General features: G+C 38.9%; 1 protein-coding gene across 12 annotated transcripts in view; it reads right to left on the bottom strand.

The window, feature by feature from the left end:
* The window catches only part of Cfap54 (cilia and flagella associated protein 54), a 267711-nt gene that overhangs the window by 142587 nt on the left and 105248 nt on the right, over window positions 1-19876 (bottom strand). For all 12 annotated transcript variants that reach the window (XR_781214.3, XR_781213.1, XM_033763843.1 and 9 more), the window contains 6 exons: window positions 18642-18742; window positions 14579-14809; window positions 11408-11550; window positions 9331-9509; window positions 7853-8080; window positions 90-313 (listed from right to left, as the gene is read on the bottom strand). Coding sequence is in view for 10 of the 12 variants with exons in the window: in XM_033763843.1 (XP_033619734.1) it covers window positions 90-313; window positions 7853-8080; window positions 9331-9509; window positions 11408-11550; window positions 14579-14809; window positions 18642-18742 (1106 nt within the window). In the remaining 2 variants the exon portion in view is untranslated. The remainder of the gene's footprint in view (window positions 1-89; window positions 314-7852; window positions 8081-9330; window positions 9510-11407; window positions 11551-14578; window positions 14810-18641; window positions 18743-19876) is intronic.

The following is a 19876-nucleotide window of genomic DNA, read 5'->3' as shown; positions in this document are numbered from 1 at the left end:
TGGGGGAAAGAAAGCATTAAAAAGCAAACACTAGCTAAAGTACTTTCTGTGCAACGAAGTCTGTTACTTATAACGGCAGCAGTACTTACTGTGAAATCATATTGAACTGAATGGCAAGTGACGCTAGAGTTTCCCATTTTTCCACTTGATATAAAACTTCCAGAGATTTTAGCACAAAGTCATGGATCCACTTCAAATCAACCACGTTAACATCATCCAAAGGATCCTCAAAAGTAAGGCTGGAACCACCGTTATCAGACTTGATGTTCCCGTAATAGCTTGGAACACTGAACTCTCCTTTGTCTTCGACAGACTGCAAATGGCACATTGCAAAAAGAATTTTTGTGTAATTTCCAATTTTACTACCTTTTTGCTGAAAAGATGAATATTATGGTGTGAAGAACTGAACAAAAAAAGAAAATGTGAAGTATGTGTGGTGCTATCCAACAGAAGCTTCTGTGATGATGAAAACACACTTGTTTTCTGTATGTAGCTCTGTACAGACACTAGACACATGTGGCCACAGAGTACTTGGGGTGAGATTAGTGCAACTGAATTCTTAATTTTATTTAATTTTAAGTATTTCAAGCTTAGGTTTAAATAACCACATATGGCTGTTTACTATAGTAAAAAGCACAGTCTGAGGCCTATACTTTATATATAGCTGTTATCCACTTATGTAATGGTATCAAACCACTATGCCAAAGCTTTAGGATAAACAAGTTCGGGTATATGTAAATAAGGAAGTTCCCTACCAACTTTATTACATCAACTAATGTACATAACTGCATATCCACTCCCTTGGGGTAAGTCAAACCCAAGGAAGAGGAAGCCTTCTAACCCCTTTTTGCCTGAATTATTGGGAACTAAGCCACTGTTTTAACTATAATATTGTGTTCATTTCTCATGTGTCCCTGATACATTTATCTGTTCTAAAAATTTTTGAGTCGAAATAAAGATTTTTAGATCCATCTAAGTGAGGGTTAATTTACAGCCCAAAACAGTTGAGCAACTCAAGCCCTGCTTCTCCTATCCTGCTGATACCATTAAGGGAGAGGAAAGGGATTAATGAAAGTACAGGCTAAGATTTATAATCCTTGAAGTAAAAAGACCTTGGAAGCTGGGCATGGGGCCATGAGACTATAATCCCAGCATTTGGGACACAGAGGCAGGAGGACTGCCATGAGTTTGAGGCTAGCCTAGGGGCTACATAGTGAGTTCAAGACCAGCCTGAACTACACAGCGAGATCCTGTCTCAGAAAAAAAAAAAAAGACCTTGGAAGTCATCAGGCTGTGAAATCAGTTGCATACCTGAGGTTAGGCTGCACAGGGCTAACAGCTGCAGCACTTATTCCATACCACAGTGCCCTGCCCACAGGATGTGCTTCATAAAAGTTAGTTGGTCTTTTATTGATATTATGGGCTCAACCCCTAAGCCACTGACTCTGCAAGAAGACAAGAACACAGCCTCAGGAGCAAAGGCTGCAGAGGGGGTGCCCTCCATGTCTCTGACCTGAGGCTCCAAGTGGAGCCGTCCCTGGCCTTTGCTCACTCCTCTCAGTGAAGAAACCCAACCTACCTGACCTGGCCCTTCCCAGGTGATGGCGGTCAGAGCCTGCCTCCCCGCAGGACCAAACCGTCACATTCCCTGGTCCCTCCCTATCCTTAAGAGGAGAGGTTTCTGTTAGTCATGCCTGAGCCATGAAGGAAATTCTCTTCGGGGGTGAATAGGGGCGTCCCATGTGATCACTACAACTTCTGATAGAGTCCATCGAAGCAAAGCGGACGTGTTACCTCCGACTGTCTCAGCACCCAGCTCTCAACTGATCCCACCCCAAGAGAGGAGAAAAGAGTGTTTACTACTGACTTTCTCATTTTAGCAACATTACCTGAAAGCACCAAGGAAAAGACATTTGAGGTTCAAAATAGCACATAGAAACTGAGATTTCTAGCATAGTCAAGGATAGATTCCAAAATGCTGAAGATTTACTAGGGGCCATGTGTCATTCTTTAAAACTTTGTATTAAAGAAAATTTCTAACACTTTTCAAAAGAAAAGAAAAGAACATAATGAGGCCCAATGCACCCACCACCAGCTTCGGTAATGCTCAACTCTCGGGACATACACGCTTACTCCATTATTTTGAATTACAGCCCAGAAATTATATTAATCAATCTACAAATACTGCAATATGTTACTCCAAAAAAAAATTAGTTTTACAAAAACATAACCATATGCTAATCCTACTGAGAAGGAGGTTAGCAAAAATCCTATAAACTTATTGAATAGCCACTGACTAGTGTTCTCATTTCCCTTATTATCTCATAAAGTTTTTAGAGTATTTTAGGTCAAACAGGATCAAAACAAGGCCTAAACATTGCAATTTTCTGTGTTCTTGTCTTTTACGTCTATAGGTTCTATCTCCTCTTTTATACTTCACTGTTGTCTTTTTTTTTCTTTTTCACTGAAGAAACATGTTTCTCTGTCCTGTAACATTCCCACAGTCTGGATTTTGCCAATCGTATTTCTAAGATTTTACTGAAAATGTTCCTTTGTTGACTATACCTCCTGTAAATTTTTAGGTCTAAATGATGATTTGATTCCAGTTTGATATATTTTTTTCTGGTAAGTACACATAGCCGCTCATCCTCCAATTCATTCATTGCTAATCTCAAAGTCCTGGTGTCCCAATTCCAACATCCTTTCATCGTTTACTACCTCAATACTTCTATGAGGAACAAATCCCCTTTGTTAGCTATGTGAGACTGTTAATGTAAGTTAGGTAATCAACTTTTTCCTTCAGTGAAAAGTGGTGTTGAAAGACCATGACAGAGCTGCTAAATTGTCAATCTTCTCTATCTCTTTGAATTATGATGTCTCCTTTGTTTTAAAAAAGAATGTCATATGTACGGTTCTGTTTTTATATTCTCTATTTGTTCCCTACTGATACATTTCTCTTTATGGTAACATCATACTCCCCTAATTTCGGTGGCCTTGGAATCACACAGTGAACCCTCCAAATTTGTTACTTTTGAAAATTTGTTTGGCCATTTACAATTCTTCTCATTTGCTTATAAATTTTAGAAGGAACTATCAATGTTTACAGCCAAAACTCCTGCTGTGATTTTCCTTGGGATTTCACTGAATCCATCAATCGAGTTGGGAATAACTGATATCTTACTAGGTCTTCCTATTTGTGAACATTACCTAACTCTTCATTTATTTAGGACTTTAGTTTTTTCTGTAATGTACTACATAGTTTTTAATGTGAAAATCCTGCACAAGCTTCATTAGATGTATTCCCAGATACATGATATTTTGGATTATATTTTAAGTGGAATTATGTTTAAATTTTCACTTTCTAATTGTTTTCTGCTGGTATCTAGAAATATAATTTTTGAATGTTGATCTTATACCCTGCTTTATTAGTTGTAGTTGTTGTTTTATAGAGTCCTGGGGGAGAAGTGGGGATTCACTATGGAAAACAATCCTTTGTCCACAAAGAAAAAGTTTTATTCATTCCTTTCTAATCTGTGTTCCTTTATTTTGTCTAATCCATACGGGCTAATAACTGCGGCACAATGTTGGATAAAAGTGGAATGAACAGACATCCTCGCTCTGTTCCAAACCTTAGGGGAAGGAAGGCAGTATCCGCCATTAAGTGCACTGTCACTTGTAGCTGACTCTATCAAGTTGAGAAAGCTGATTTCTTGTTAATTTAATTTTTAACTGACACATAAAATTTGTACATATTAGTGGGGTACCACGTCATGGCTCATACGTGCACACAGTGTGTAATGTTTACATCACATTCAATATTTCTGTCTCCACAGGCATCATTTACAGCAGAAATTTTCAAACCCATTTCTTGCAGCCTTCTGAAATGTGTGGGACACTACTGTTACCTGTGGTTCACACGCTGTGCAACAGTACAGCAGAACTTCCTGCTCTTGTGACTTAGTATACAGTGATCGACAGTTCTCCACCCCTCTCAAGAAAGATGTCATCTATTCCTAGTTTGCTGAGAGTTTCTGGCACCCATAGACACTGAATGTTTAAAATGCTTCTACTGTACTTGTCCCACTGGCCATGATTTCCTCCTGTATCTTGTTAATACAGAGAATTGCATGGATTGCCTTTTAAATCTCAACCTTGCATTTCCTGAACAAACCCTACCTGCTCACCATTTGCATGTTTTTATATTTGGGGGTATTAATTAGATCACTATCTGCATATTGTGAGGATCAACTTGCTAAGGTTGTACAGCCTGTGAGGGATGTTGCCTCATGTCAATATCTCTGTTAAATAAATTTCAGCTGGCTTCATTGATGAAAAAAAATACAACAACAACAACAACAATGTAAGGCACTTTATTTCTTTTGTGTATGGTTGCGAGAATTCCCCAAGGAAATATCCTAAGTTTGGAATTTTCTTTATGTGAAGGGTTCTACAATTCATTTCCTTTAGTACATTTACGGATATTCATATTTTCTGTTTTTTCTTGTCTCAGATTTGTTAAGTTATACTTTCCAATAAGTGTGTCAACTTCCTCTAAGTTATCAAAGTTGTCAGTAAAAATTGATCACAGTATTCCCTTATTTTTTCTTTTATTATCTATAGAATCTGTACTTATATTTCTGTTTAATTACTGATATCAGAAATTTGTTGTGAATTTTTTTTTTTTTTTGCTGTTGTTTTGTTTTTGTTTGGAGAAGCTGTTCATTTTTTTTCTTGTTTTTGTTGTTTTGTGACAGGGTCTGTAGTTCGGGCTGATCTTGAACTCACTATGTAGTGCAGGCTGGCCTCAAACTTGCAGCAATCTTCCTGCCTCAGCCTCCTAAGTGCTAGGATTACAGGCCTAGGCCACCACACCCAGCAACATCAGGAAATTTGTGCTTTTTTATTTTTGTTTTTCATGATTATTCTTAGCAGCAGTCCAGTTTTAATAATCCTTTCAAAAGATTTAATTTTTGACCATATTAATGTTTTCTTTTGAGTTTCTTTTTGTTTTGCTTTATATCTACTGATTTCTGCTCTATTTTCTTCATTTTTCTTACACCCTTTCCTCTTTCTACTTACACTGAAGTTAATTTCTTCTTCTTTTTCTAGCTCCTACAGGTGGATGCTTTCTTCTTTTCTATCAAGCATTTATAAGGCTATGACTTTTCTCCTCTGCACAGCTTTATCTGAATCCCTCAAACACTGGCATTCTAACATCAGCTTTAAACATTTCCCAACTTCTCTTTCGTTCTGTTCTCTATTTGGAACTGTTCTCCATACCTCTGTTTGTACTTGAATTCTGTAGTCACCAAAGAGCACTTCCTTCTAAATTCTACCAAGACTCGCTCTTTTGGCCTTGTCTGCAATCCACGGAAGGCAGGCAGGTGTGCACTCGCGCCCCCTGTCGGTCCTCCAGGGGTGCACACTCCAGTTCTGACTGGGCCCAGAGTGAAGGTCAGACACCATAGGTGCACGGGCTCCACCCTCCACAAGACTGCCCAGCCCTGGGTCTCAGGGTCACTTTTCTCTGGGTGCCCTACTAGGAAATCAGGTGGGAACTCCCTAGAATGACCTCAGAACTCGCTGAAAGCCTGCACTGTGCCCTACGATCACAGCTTTATGACAAAAAACTCAACCCAGGAACAGCCACTTGGAGAGGACGACAGGGTGAGGTCTGAGCCAGTCCCGGACACGGTGTCCCTGCCCTCTCCCTGGAATCAGGACCGAGCACCTCCTGATGCACCAGTGTGTTAAACAGCCAGGAAGCTGCCCAAGCTTGCTTGTCCAGAGTATGTTTTAAATTTCTGTTTTAGGGGCTTCTGGATAGCTGGACATACGGAGGTCCTGGAGAGCAGAAAGGGACACTCAGCTTCCCTTCCCACACCCCTTACCCTGTGTAGCTTGTAGTGGATTAACTAATGGTCAGCTTGATTAGCCCAGGTGAGCTGAATCAGCATGGTCTGGGCGTGGAAGATCCACCTGAGGACTGTTGCCAGCAGCCATAAAAAGAGAACTAGAGAGGGACATCAGGGCTGTCGATTCTGTAGGAGAAGCTTACTGAAGCTGTTCTCATGGGAGGAGGAGCTCAGGGTCTCACTGTTGCCGGGAATGGCTGCTATTCTTGTCAGAGGAGCTCTGATCTTCATGTGAGCATCACTTCCTGGCTCCAACGTGGATCCCTCAGTTTGGTGGCACAAATCCTTCATTCTCACTGGCATAGGTTTTCTGGCTTCCACCTCTGGCCTTTGACCCTTCCTGGTGCAGATCCTCAACATGGACAAACATGAGAGATTGCCATGGGCTCCAGGCCACTGGCTGGACTCACAGAGGACCCTGCCTTGGACTCTAAGCCTTCAGCTGGTCTTGTATGGGACATTACTGTGGGATCCAGGCCCTTGGCTGAATTCTTTGGGCCTCCAGTGTGCAGTTAATCTCTTGCACTCCTCTGCATTTGACTTCTTGGGTAATTATCACAAAATTATCCTATAAGTTATGTGTCCTGTATTTAATGTATTCCCTTGCTAAAACCCTGACTACAACACAGCTCTTCATTTGAATGGCCGTAGCTTTTGGCTGGGGAACACGGCCCCCACCTAGCACTGTAAAATCAAACCATGGACAAAATCCCAATGAAGGCTACAGTTCAGAAAGCAAGGCTGATGAAATTAAAGTAAAAGTTTATAGGCAAGTTGGTATAGCCAGACATAGTTCATGTGGACTATTTTCCATAATGGCTGAATTAATAGACAGTTCCAGCAGTGTGGAAGAGCTGTCCTCCCACTACCTCTTTGCCAGGCCTTGACGCCTTTGGTGTTTTTGATAATATCTATGTTAACTAAACGGAGGGGCTGTCTCAGTCTGGTTTGGACTTGCATTTCCTGGTGCATGCATCACGGGCTAGTCATATTGAGTATTTTCATGTACCTTTTGGCCATTTATATGTTCTCTTTTGAATAATGTCTCTTTAGGGCTATGGCCCCTTTTTAATCAGATAAGTTTTTATCATTTGTCCATTGAGTTATTCAATTTACCCTCTCTGTCTTTTGTGCTATTATTGCCCTACATTTTCAGGTAGAAATATTATAACCTTCGTGGCTCGATGGGTTATATGTTTACTAATTTTCAATATGCTTAGGATATTTTATATTTGCATTTTTTCTATTTTATTTCTGTGCTTTCAACAACAGAGTGATAGATTGTAAATGTCTACAAATTCTAGTAGAGCCGGAGTAACAAGACAGAGACAGATAAAAGAATGCAATAAGGACTGATTGATAATCTGTACTGTCTCTCTGAGAATCTGCCAAAGTGTTTCTTTACTGTCAAAAACATTGTTATAAACACTTTATTTTCATCTTTTCATTATCTCACATTTGTAGATGGGGAGGGGAGGATGGGGTGAAGGGAGGGCAGGGTTAAGGGGAAAAAATGAGAATCAAGACTTGTCATGTACAGGTACAAGATCCCAACAATGAATGTAACTGTACTGTATCCCTAAAATGTACCAATAAACTCAATTAAAGCTGAAAAAAAAATGTTATATAGATTAAGTACACTAAGGTTACTTTAGGAGTTGAACTCAGTACATTTTATTTTCCTTTCTAACAAATGTAATGTTCAAGCTAAAATATTTTAAAATATCTTACTATTTTGAACATTTATGTAAGTCATGTACTGTGAACAAAATAATATTAAAGAAATTACACATACCCACACACACACACACATACACACACACACACACCTCCCAAATGGGAACTCAAGAAAATTACCAGTTTCCACATATTCCAACCTACATGGAAAAAATAGTCTTAATTGAATACAATAAAAGTAATTGCCAAAAAAGCCTTACCTTAATAGAACTGGTATTCTGTAGTTGTACTAACATGTCAATAAGCAATTCTGCTCCCAAATAGAATGGTAAGACAGAGGTACAGAGGAAACCATCCTGGCTCACAGGAAACATCTTATACAGGTCCACTGCCTGACTAAGAAGTATCTGCAGCTCCTGAGTGAAGTTCCAGAGGGCCCGACAGCAGTTCTGAAGCAGAGTCCAATAGCCACCACGATGGGCAAGAACCTATGACAACATTCAAAAGGCCCCAACGTTCCAAAAGTTATATATCTCTGAAAAATATAGCTTTCTGCAAATCTCATGTCAATAATAAAAACACCAGCTATTATGTGCCATTTGTATGTGGTAGATTTAGAGGTGGTAAGATATTAACTTGCATTATCTCACGTGATTCTAACAGTAAGTCCCAGGACGCAGTTGTGCATTAATTCTCTACTCAGAGAGGAAATGAAGGCAATGTCCTAACTTGCCTGTGACCATCAATCTACTAAGGGGCAAAGCAGAACTTACACACCAGGGATGTGAGCAGGGATCTGAATGTTGAATGTGTCGCAAGGAGGCGGGGTGGGGATGTTGGGGAGAGAGGAGCAAGTACGAAGGACAGAGGGCAAATGGAAGGGAAGAAGCCCCATGCTTTCAGACAACAGAGCAGAGGGGGCAGAAGAGCGGAATGTGAAGAGCTCCGTTCCACAGCTGGGCAGGGTGTAGCAATTCCAGGGCCCTGGGGGAAGGAACTGTTAGGAAGGAAGACAGGATTTCATAGTCATGGTCAAAGCGCAACCTTCGGGTTTACATCACCTTTTGTCAAATCACTGTGTCCATTCCATGGAGGACACAGAAACAAAAGTGTTCTTTCTTATCTAGAAAGGATAGAGTCCTCCTTGCGTCTTGACAGGATGGAAATACATGCCCTTCGAGATTTCATTACAACTACTGATTCCAACCCCACATTTAACAGTCCAGTACACAGCATTTAGAAAGAAGAGAGAAAAATCACTGGAATGAAGACCTACGTGGCTAGCTGAAGCAAGTGGCTGGAACAGGGGCAGAGCTTTCTGTAGCCTAGAATGATCTTAGCTTAAGTGAGAATAGAGCGAAAAGCCGATGATATCTCAGGGGACATCAAGACCCCAGAAAGGAACCTTTGGCCCCACAAGAGAATTCTGCATTCGACATGCGGAAAAAAAGCAGCAGGGATGTTATGTGTAGTCACAGGCCCTGCATGGAGAGGGACAAAGGGCACCTGGTGCTGAGTGCACGGACGGCAGATGACCGGAGGAGCACAATCCTCTCTGACAAGTTGACTTCAGAACCATGGGAGGAGGCAAACCTCCAAGTGGCTGAGGCCACATGCAACAAGATGAGAGCTCTTCGAAACTCCAATTATGTACACCTAAGATACAACATATCTCACGTGCCGGTTTATGGGCTGAGATCGATGCGTACTACATGAACAAGTGAAAGTACTACATTACCATTGCTCTCCTGCAGTATAAAAATATTTTCATAAAATAATCCAGTCCCAAATTTGGTGCTCGGTCCTTTTCTTTGGCACTAACACCTGATTGAGAGTCGGAGTCATGAAATGTGTGTGCCTTGGACATATTTTCTTCACTACTTCTGGAATCAGTAAATGCAGAAAACTCTGCAGCATCTACAGTTAAAAAAAATAAGGTACAACATGATTAAAAACATAGAATTTAGTCCCACAGACACAACAGGTGAAAAGCATCAAATAAGTAACCCAGATAACAAATGCAACATAAACTTAGGAAAAAAAACCCAGAATGACCAGGATCTGGTCATCAGAAAACTGTGGAAAGCATTTCAGACAAAGGCGAAGGTGACAGGAACAATGTAGATGGAGGAATGAACACGTTTTGGGAGGAATAATGACAGGACCCCACTGCTCCTCATTTCCCCTCATGCAGAACATTACGGGGACGTGGACACAGCACGTGAACAGCATCCTGAGTTGGGCAATGCAGGAACCCAGCCCTTTGTGACCCTGTGGTGTGACATTCAACAGGGGAATCTCCCCTGCCATCAGCCTTCTCTTCCAACACTGCATTAAATAATCTCAATAGCACAAGAGCCTATTGCCAATTTTATGATGGTCATAACCCAGGAGCCCATTTAAGAAGGAAAAAAAAACCCTCAGGAAAGTACATATTATAATCTATGTACAAAAAGTAGATTCTACATCTATGGAATGTACTTTCAAATACTTCAATATGCATAATATGGTGTACAGGTGCTAGTTAAAGCTAATCCATACCCTAGGAGATACCAGAAACCATGCTGAACACTCAATAGGCATTGACACTACTGGGATAGTGACAAGCATACCAAGAACCCTGACCAGAAGTCAGCTGAATAATGTGTAAAAGGATATTATTTTTTAAAGTCTCTGTAAGTGTGTTTGTATTAGCAGAAAGAGAAACAAAATTTTATTTGTGAAATGCACAGCATTCAAGATAGATTACTGGTTAGGAACAGGTCCATTACCCCACACGGTTATATCCAGCCTCTGTTATTTTGCAGGAAGGGGTATAAGGTCAGTGAAATTTGGCTGATGACAGTTATCAGCATGGCGCCCAGATGGAGACGTCTTTTCTCCCACACATCTCCCAGAGCCCCCACACTACAGCAGAGAAAAACACTTGCTGGTGTGCTCATTGGAATGTCAGTGTACTTGTCCTGGAGTGAGCTTCCATAGAAGGTGCTAGCTGGAGATCCCAGGACAAGAGCAGACCGCCCTGACTACCACATCAGTTCTTACAACTATTTTTGTGTCTGCCTGGATTGGTACATTGGATGAAATTTGCTTAGAGTTACTTCCACTAAAATATGACACCTGACAGCAAGTCTTGACCAACCCTGAACTAATGGAGGCTGCCGATACTTAACAAAAGAGCACTGCATTTGCTGAATGGCCAAATTGGTTTAGGTTGAAACAAAACATAGATGTTTCTAAGTATATGATACTGTATAGATTTTTATATCAAATAGAAAATTTTCCTATAAAACATCAAAATTCAACTAAATTGCTAGGTTTTTGGAAAGTAACATGTACCTTTATAAGTCTGGCCTCTGTGGGTGTGTGTGAATGTGTGTGCATGTGTGTGTCAGTTACCTTCCTGTCACTAGGACAAAATACCAATACCCACAATTTAAAGGAGGAAAGTTTTTTTGCTTCACATTTTCATCCATATTGGGCTAGCTCCAAAGCAGGAAAGGGATGGTGGAAGGGTCTGGTGGGAGAAATCTGCTCACCTCATGGTAAACAGGAAACAGAGAAAGAAAGGACAATTCGGGGAGGGAAATACACTCTCCCAGGTCACACCCCAGTGACCCACCTCTTCCAACCAAGGCCACCTCCTTTCCAGCTCATTCAGCTCTGAACAGTCTCATGATCCAATCGCATCCCCAAAGCCTCACCTCCGAACTCAGGAGTATTTTGGGGGACAGCCTAGATCTAATAGTGTGTGTGTGTGTTAGTGAATAGAAATCTACAGGCAATCTGATAGTAAATCAGCACATTTATTTTACCTGATGGTAAGTTGGCTTTTCTTTTCTTAGCTGTAAGAAGGAAATCAAGCATTGCTTTATAATTTTCAACAGTCATTTTTCCTGTTGGTAATACTGTTCCTGAATTATATAGTGAGAATAAATTAGGATCACATGATCGAAAACTGCAAAGGGGAAAAAAATCACATTAAAAAATAATATAAGCAAAATTGAATTAAATCTGTCAAATACAATCTATTTTTTATTTTTAAAACGTTTGTGACTGAACGCTCTCAAATTTTAGGTCATCAAGTACTTTGGCACTTAATCAAAGCAAAACACTTTCTCATTAACTTTTTGGATTATATAATGTAACCTGGCTCTCAGGAATTTTACCATCAATATCTATTTCCCTGAAAGTGCCCTTGGAAATGGGAATGAGAGAGCTACACTCACTCCATGAGCTCTGAGGCTATCACTTATGTCAATTTAAAATCACTTGATTTAAACACAACCCAATAAAAATGCCTACTATGTAGAGCAGTTTGTTCATAATCACTATTATTTCTTTTTAAAGCCTAAACAGTAAATAATCCTCCAAAATTTAATTCATTCATCAACTAATTACTGAGTATACATTAACTGTTTTTAGCGAAATTAAATTTAGCACCAGGTTCCATGTGCTGAAACAAATCTGACACTGTCTTATTGGGCTGTCGAGGGATGGTGCGTAACTGGCCACGTACAACTGGACACTCAAAGCGACTTCTTGGTGTCCAGCAAGAAATGAGGAAGCCCTGCGTCACAGCTCCGTGAACGGCCACTTTGCAAGGCCAACTGCTTCTTGAATGTAGATCAAGTGGAGCCCGCACAGGAAAGAGAACTATCTGGAAAAGTCTTTGTGAAGGTTGGCCTGCTCGTGATTTTAACCAGGGTTCTGAAGAGACAGACATTATAACCAAGTTCACTACAGATTTCAATCTGTATTTTTGCTGCCTGGATGACCGACATAAATTCCCTCTTAATTCATGGCACAGTCTCCAGTCTTTCCTCCCTTCGATCTATTTGATATTTTAATCCTAGAGAATTTTTGTATCATAGTTCTGCTCAAAAACCCTCAACAATCTCCTCTTTGTAAAAGTTCAGATTTAATAGAAATTGAACATCCATTATCATCTGGTACTGACTTGTTTTTCTTTTACACAGCCTAGATTCTGGTCCAACTATTGGGAGTTCTCATACTATGTCTCTTAGCTGGGTTCTGACTTATATTCCTCTAACTAGGAAATGTCCATGTCCCTATCTGCACATTTCTAAGCCCTGCCTGTCTAGCAAGATCCAGGCTGCTGGTTCCTTCCCATGAAAGCTTTCCTTTTAGGTCTGGTCGGAGCCTCTATCTAGCAACAAAGATGACTTTCGGTCTCGACCTTCTACCATTAATTATAGTCATTCATGAACATTAGTGATATATCCTACCAGTCTTGTGTGTGTGTGTGTGTGTGTGTGTGTGTGTGTGTATGAGAGAGAGAGAGAAAGAGAGGGAATCATCTTTGCATACCCAACACACCTACCTCAGTACCCTGTATCTAATACATATCTCTTCTATTTTTTTTAAAGTTGTATCACGTACAGGTTCAAATTCCCATGATGAATGTGATCAATATGTATGTCAAAGTGTACCAATAAGATTAAATTTAAAAAGAAAGGGTGTTCCAATAATTAAAACAATTCAGGATGGAGTTCTCTGTAATTAGAAGTGTCTAGGTTGAAGCTCAATGTTCGTGTACCTATTAAGACTGTTCTGAAAAGATTCCTAACATCCAGTCTGACTTGGGCCTCATGACCTTAAAGTCATTTTCTACATCTACAATTCGATAACTAGGATAGAAGATATATGCAGTGTACAACTACTTAAAGCTACATGTTTCCATTAATTTTTTCTTCTTTTTCTTTGTTATTTTAGTTCAGGGTAGTTTTTAAGTTTTATACATAACACACTTTATATCTGCTTATCTAAACTTTAGTAGCAGTATTTTTAATTGATTAATTTTATTGGTACATTTAAGGTATACAATGTAGTGATACTCATCATTGGAAATTTGCACCTTTACATAATCCATCTTGGTTCTTATTTTTTTCCCATTCCCCTGCCCTCCCTTCAACCTCTCCACCCCTCCCTTTCTACAAAGACTTTGTTTCCATTTTTTCTTTTTTTCATGTTAATTCCATTCTCATCAATACATATTTCTTTTTAAATGAACAACTCTAAATCACCCCCCCATTAAGTTTATTGGTACATTTAAGGCAAACAACACAGCTACATTTATCACTGGGACCTTGTACTTTTACACAATATGAATTGGTTCTTGTTTTTTCCCAATGCCCCTGCCCTCCCTTCACCCCTTCACCCTTCCCTATTTACAAAGACTTTGTTTCAATTTTTTTTCCTTTTTTCATATTTTTTCTTTTCCCTTATTTCCTTTCCCCTCCCCTTCCTACTTCCCGTTTAGCCATTTTCTTTCTATTTTTCAGTTATACCTTTGAACCTTATTTATACTTTTAGTTTTTCACCACAGAAACTTTGGTATTTATTCAAGTGTGTCCTATTTATTTCACTTAAAGAGTATAGCCTCAATGTGCATCCATTTAGCTATAAATGTTTCTAGTTTTTTATTCTTTATGGCTGAGTAGCATTCCATTTTATAGAAAAGCCACATCTTCTTAAATCACCTTTTTAATGGTTACATAGCATTCCACATCACATACAGATCTATTTTTATTTCCCATAATACTTCAGCCAAAGATACTCAATGAGAGCTCAAAAATGTCTGTTAGATTTAATGATGGAAAAGTTACATTATATGAGAAAATATGATCTATCTTTACCAAGGCTTCGAATATACCTCTAAATTAAAACAAAAATTTGCCTAATTCCTACCAATATCTACAGTTATTATAGAATTACCTTGCACTGAAAGCTAGACTAACAAATATGCTCAAGATATGTGCAAATTAGTATATCATAAGCATGTATATCTAGCACTTATTAGGAAAAGATTCCAAACCAAAAAATTTAAGAAATGTGCCAATATAAAAATATAGACACTATGTACAACTCTTCACATCATCATGAAAATTGAGGCTCATACATACAAATATACAATCCATATTCATGAGACTTAAAAAGTATGATTTACCAATAACATACTCTACCTGACCATCATATGTGAAATGCCAAACTTCATCTTCATATGCTCCCCTAGCCTTTGTAAAAACAAGTGAAAATGCGTAATTGCCAGATACAAGTTCATCTGAGCCCTCCAGGGCATTTCCTCAAGAAATATTTGGTGAAACCTGTTTCTTCTAGCGTAATTTAATATTAGAGGATTCAAGTACTCCGTCAGGCACTGATAAGCTATTCTCCTAACATCAGGTCTTTTGTATCTGCCAAAAAAGAAAGTTTTGAAATTTCACAAAAACTTCTAAACATTAAACAAAAAGAATGATTTCAATCTGTACAAAAATAAATCAAGATGTCACTTAACTGTCCTTACACAAATGTTTCTGGTTTGTTTATCATTTCCTCAGTGCTGAAAAGGTAAAATAGAGTGGAAAAGAAGACACAATGATAAGCACCAGGGACAAGGACATCACATATGGCCTTCAACTCTCTCTAATGTTTCAGCTCAACCCAGAGTTCTTTTCCATAAGCAAAGGGCCACTGGGACTAGACAAATACATTAGGATGCAATGTGCACATTCATCAACTAACTTCAATATTAAACAAAAAAATCATTTCTCTGTATATTGGTCCTTAAGGAAAAAAACCAATGGAGCAAAATTTTGTCTGATATCATTAGACTCTAGAGGAAATATAATATCAGTCAAATATAGATGAAATGACTGCAATATGCTCTAGAAAAAAATCAAATTTTATCTAATAGTTCAGTTTTATAAGTATAACAAATATTTTATTTTTTTAAATCATTCATATAAAAACTCAAAGTAGTCCAACTTTTTCTGTAGATAGATAGTTGTGTATGGGACATAATATCATTTCTTCAAAATATTTTACCCATCTGAGTGATATTCTGTGCCACTGGCTGGTCAACACCATTGTACCTCACTGATGTTGGAGAAGAGAGGGAAAAAAGTAACAGAGCCCAACAAGTAAATCAGAGTACCTGGCTCACTTAACAGAGCCCGAATGAATAAAAAGGAGGAGAAGGAGGGAGGGAGGGAGGATGCAAGGGAAGGGGGCTTTTTATAACAGGAAAGCAAACACGAGGAAGAAAAGAAGGAAGGAAGCTTCCTCTTTCAATGTGCACTTTTTACATTTTCATTTTCATTCAATTCAAAATATTTTAGATTTTGTGAAAGGCTTCCTTTTTTTTAGATGCTTCTAGGGCTTTGGCTCTTGTTTCATTTTTTTAATGATATGCTAATTTGTTTCCTAATAAACATGAATACTTTAATAAATAGCATGAAAATTTAAAAATACAATTTCCAAAAAATTAATCTTGTCCCTCTGGGAGGAGGCCAATTCTGTTCAAAAGGCTGAAAGAGCCCACAGGATTAGCTCTGTTTTCCCCACCACTGACGTGACACAGAGGGCGTGAGGGAGAGGACAGGCTTCCCCTGGGTATCTCAGCACTGAGGAGTTTAAATTTCACTTCTAACGTGTCTGTCAGTTCCTGGTCTCTCCGCAGGTGGCCTGTGACAGTGTTAATGGGCGGAGGCTTCTCCTTCTGTCTCCAGAGCAGCTCTTCGTCTTAACACTCAGGGAGCTCTGGTCACACAAATTCTGCAAACTGCACAGAACCAAACACAGACGCATGCACGCAAAACTGCTGGGATATGAATGTCATTAGATGGAGTCAACATTGATTTCTTGGTTGTAACAGTTGTATGTCTTTAAGAAACTGGGCATAGCAAGTAAATTGCTTATAACTGCATGTAAATCTATAAGTATCTGAAGAAAACAGTATTTTAAAATGCACGGTGTAAGAAGTAAGTCCACTATCACAAACTATTCAAGATTAAACCTGAGGTCCTGGACTGCAGGCTAGACAAGGAACGGAGATACGAGGCCGCAGCATTAGAAAGGAAAAAGCAGAACTTCCATGATCTGTTCATGCTATAACCATCCCTACAAAAAAATGTGTATGAATGAATAAATTATCAATGTTTAGAAGATGTGTGCCAAAATTCAATTATATTCCTATGCAAAGAGCTCCTGTACAGTCATGTTTATTGCTGGCCTATTCATAATAGCTAAGATTATCCAGGAGATTAAAAACTCTATTGAAAGTGTACGCAACAGAACAAAAGATTGCGAGGATAGAATTTCAGATATAGAAGATAGGATAGCAGTCAGTGACCGTGAAAAAAGAGGTCTATTAAAAACAGTAAGGGATCATGAGAAATCAATCCAACAACTCCTAGACGATACAAAGAAAAATAACATAAGACTAATAGGAATTCATGAAAAAACAGGAGAAAACACAAATGATATAAAAAAGCTCTTCACAGAATTAATGACAGAAAACTTCCCAAACAGAAGGGAAGAATTAGACATACAGATAAGTGAGGCATATAGAACCCCAACTAGCCACAATCAAAAAAAATCTACACCTAGACATATAATAATCAAGATTCCAGAAATCCAACAGAAAAACAAAATACTACAAGCAGTAAGAGAAAAGAAACAAATCACATGCAAAGGGAAGCCCATTAGAATCACAGCAGACTTTTCAACACAAACCCTTAGGTCAAGGAGAGCATGGAGTGAGGTATTCCAAGTCCTAAAAGAAAAGAATCTCCAACCTACACTGTTGTATCCTGCAAAACTCTCTTTCAAAATGGGGAAATAAAATATTTCCACGACAAAGAGCACCTGAGAAATTTCATGAACACCAAACCAGCACTGCAAGGAATTCTAAACAATATCCTAGAAAAGGACAACGAAATTCACAATAACATGAGGCCCAACAGACCAAATCAAATAGGCAAGGCAAGAAACTAAAAGGAGATGGGAGAAAAAGTAAAAAGAGTCAACAAAAGGAAAACAACATGAGAAGAATAAGTCAAAATATATCAGTTGTAACCATCAATGTTAATGGCCTCAATTCACCAATCAAGAGAAACAGATTGGCAGAATGGATTAAGAAGCAAAATCCAACAATATGTTGTATACAAGAAACACACCTAGTGCAAAAGGAAGTCCATAGACTGAAAGTGAAAGGATGGAAAACAATTCTCCATGCATCAGGAGTCCAGAAAAAAGCAGGGGTAGCAATCTTATTCTCAGATAAAGTAAATTTCAAACCAAAACTCATTAAGAGAGACAAAGAAGGACACTACATCCTTGTAAAGGGAACAATTCAAGAGGAAGAGCTGACAATCATAAACATATATGCACCAAATACAAATGCCCCCAACTACATAATAGCTAAGATATGTACATGCCCACTTATGGACGAACAGATAAAGGAAACATGGTATATATACACAATGGAATATTACTCAGTCATGAAATAAAAATGCAGTCTTGTCATTTGGGACAACATAGATGAGAGGGACTAAAGGATATCATATTAAATGAAATAAGATGGGCACAGAAAAACAAAACCTACCTGTTCTTACTCATTTGTATAAGCTAAAAAAAAAGGAAATCTTGTAAGAGAAGAAAGCAGAATATGGATCACTAGAGACCAGCATGGATGTGTGGAAGGAACAATACAAAGATATTTGGCAATAGAGACCAAAATACAGTAAGAGAGGAGAAATTTGTTCTATAGTACAGTAAGATACCCACAGCCTACAAATGCTTTACAAATGCTTTTTCAACATAACTAAAGGCTCTCAACACATAGCAATGATAAATGCTCAAGGACGTGGAAATGCTAGTGACCTTGATTTGGTCATTACACACTGTACACACGTATTGAATTCATATATTGTATCCATTCATACATACAAATGTATGTATCAATTAAAAATTTTAAAGAATGTTAGATCCTATGATTATTAAAATAATTTATAACTTGGTCTCCTGACCACCTCATTTGAACTATTACCTCCACCAATTACACTGGAGCCAATGACTACAGCATAACATTGGTCTACTCGGGTACTGTGTTTTTTCATTCATGTACAAACTCACAGAGGACACTGGTTTTATCTGTCTGGTTCACCAGTGTATTCTTAGAACCAAAACTACATAGTAACCCACAAGTAAACATGTTCATCAATTAATTAATAATTAATTAATTACCTTTCATATTCTGTCAATTCAAGAATTGATGGATTTTTGGAATAAAAATCTCTTAGAGTTTCCTTTCTTTTATTTCTTTTCCTTGATGTCGTTTCTGTACTCTTAAAAGTGGAAAGAACAAAAATGTCACAAACTAAATTTAAACTTTGAACACAAAATTATAACTTATGTTCTTTTGTTTGTTTGTTTTTGGAGACAGGGTCTCACCATGTAGTTGAGACTGATCTGGAACTCACTATGTAGCCCAGGCTGGTCTCAAACTCACAGCGATCCTCCTGCCTCAGCCTCCTGAGTGCTGGGATTACAGGCGTGCGACACCACGCCCAGCAACTTACTCATGTTTTAATCCTTATTTCTTGACACTGAAACTAAGTGGCTTCTATATTTCTTTGAATTAAAATGACTATCAAAATAACAGAAGTACCCCTACAAAGCAATCTGATTGTAAAAACATCTATGTAATTTAAGAATTTATAATGTATGATGCCACGACCACGCCAGTAGAGTCTGTGTGACAATGCCGGTCACCTGGCAGAAACCAGACCAGAGGTATCGTCCCCACGGGGTTAAGCCTCCTGGAGGTCCTTGGCACACACCGCATGCAAAGTCAGCCGTGAAGAGAATAGCTGGCCTCTCTGCCTGCAGTTTGGGGACATTGGGTTCATCTATAATTCTGTTCTATTTTGTCTTTATTACTATTTGTTCATTATCTGTAGAATTGTATTCTGGGCCCAAGAAAGGTTAGGAACAATTAGATGTTACTAGAGATGTGGAGATATTGAGGCACAAGAGGATGGGCGGCCAAAGTGCTGACCCTGAGCCCCGGACTGTGAAGTCCTGAAGGTGAACCTGAAGGTGACATGCTAAAGCCAGTCCTTTGTCTTACAAACTTCCCCTTCTGACTGCGTATAGGTGTGGTCTTACCTTGACTTAATGGTCTTAGCTTTTGTGATGGTATATAGGTGTGGTCTTACCTTGACCTTGTGGTCTTAATTTTTACAGTACTATTGTCTATCTTATGCCTGCCTGTGACTGGAATCACTCTTGTGATGTGCCCTTGAAACTAGTATATAAACACCTGGAGTTAGAAATAAAATTGCAGCAGCATTGGCAAACTTCACCTCGGTGTTGAGTGCTTTTGTCTGACTGTCATCGCCGAACCTGCTCCCACCTTTCAGAGAACCTGTATCTCCTCGTGAAATCCCGTGTTTGCTGCCCTACGGTCGGTAGCAGTA

The sequence above is a fragment of the Fukomys damarensis genome, unplaced genomic scaffold (assembly GCF_012274545.1).
Source record: "Fukomys damarensis isolate Sample0158 unplaced genomic scaffold, DMR_v1.0_HiC HiC_scaffold_15, whole genome shotgun sequence".
Classification (NCBI taxonomy): domain Eukaryota; kingdom Metazoa; phylum Chordata; class Mammalia; order Rodentia; family Bathyergidae; genus Fukomys; species Fukomys damarensis.
The sequence above is the reverse complement of the archived record's forward strand: the minus strand, read 5'-3'. Positions and strand labels throughout refer to the sequence as shown.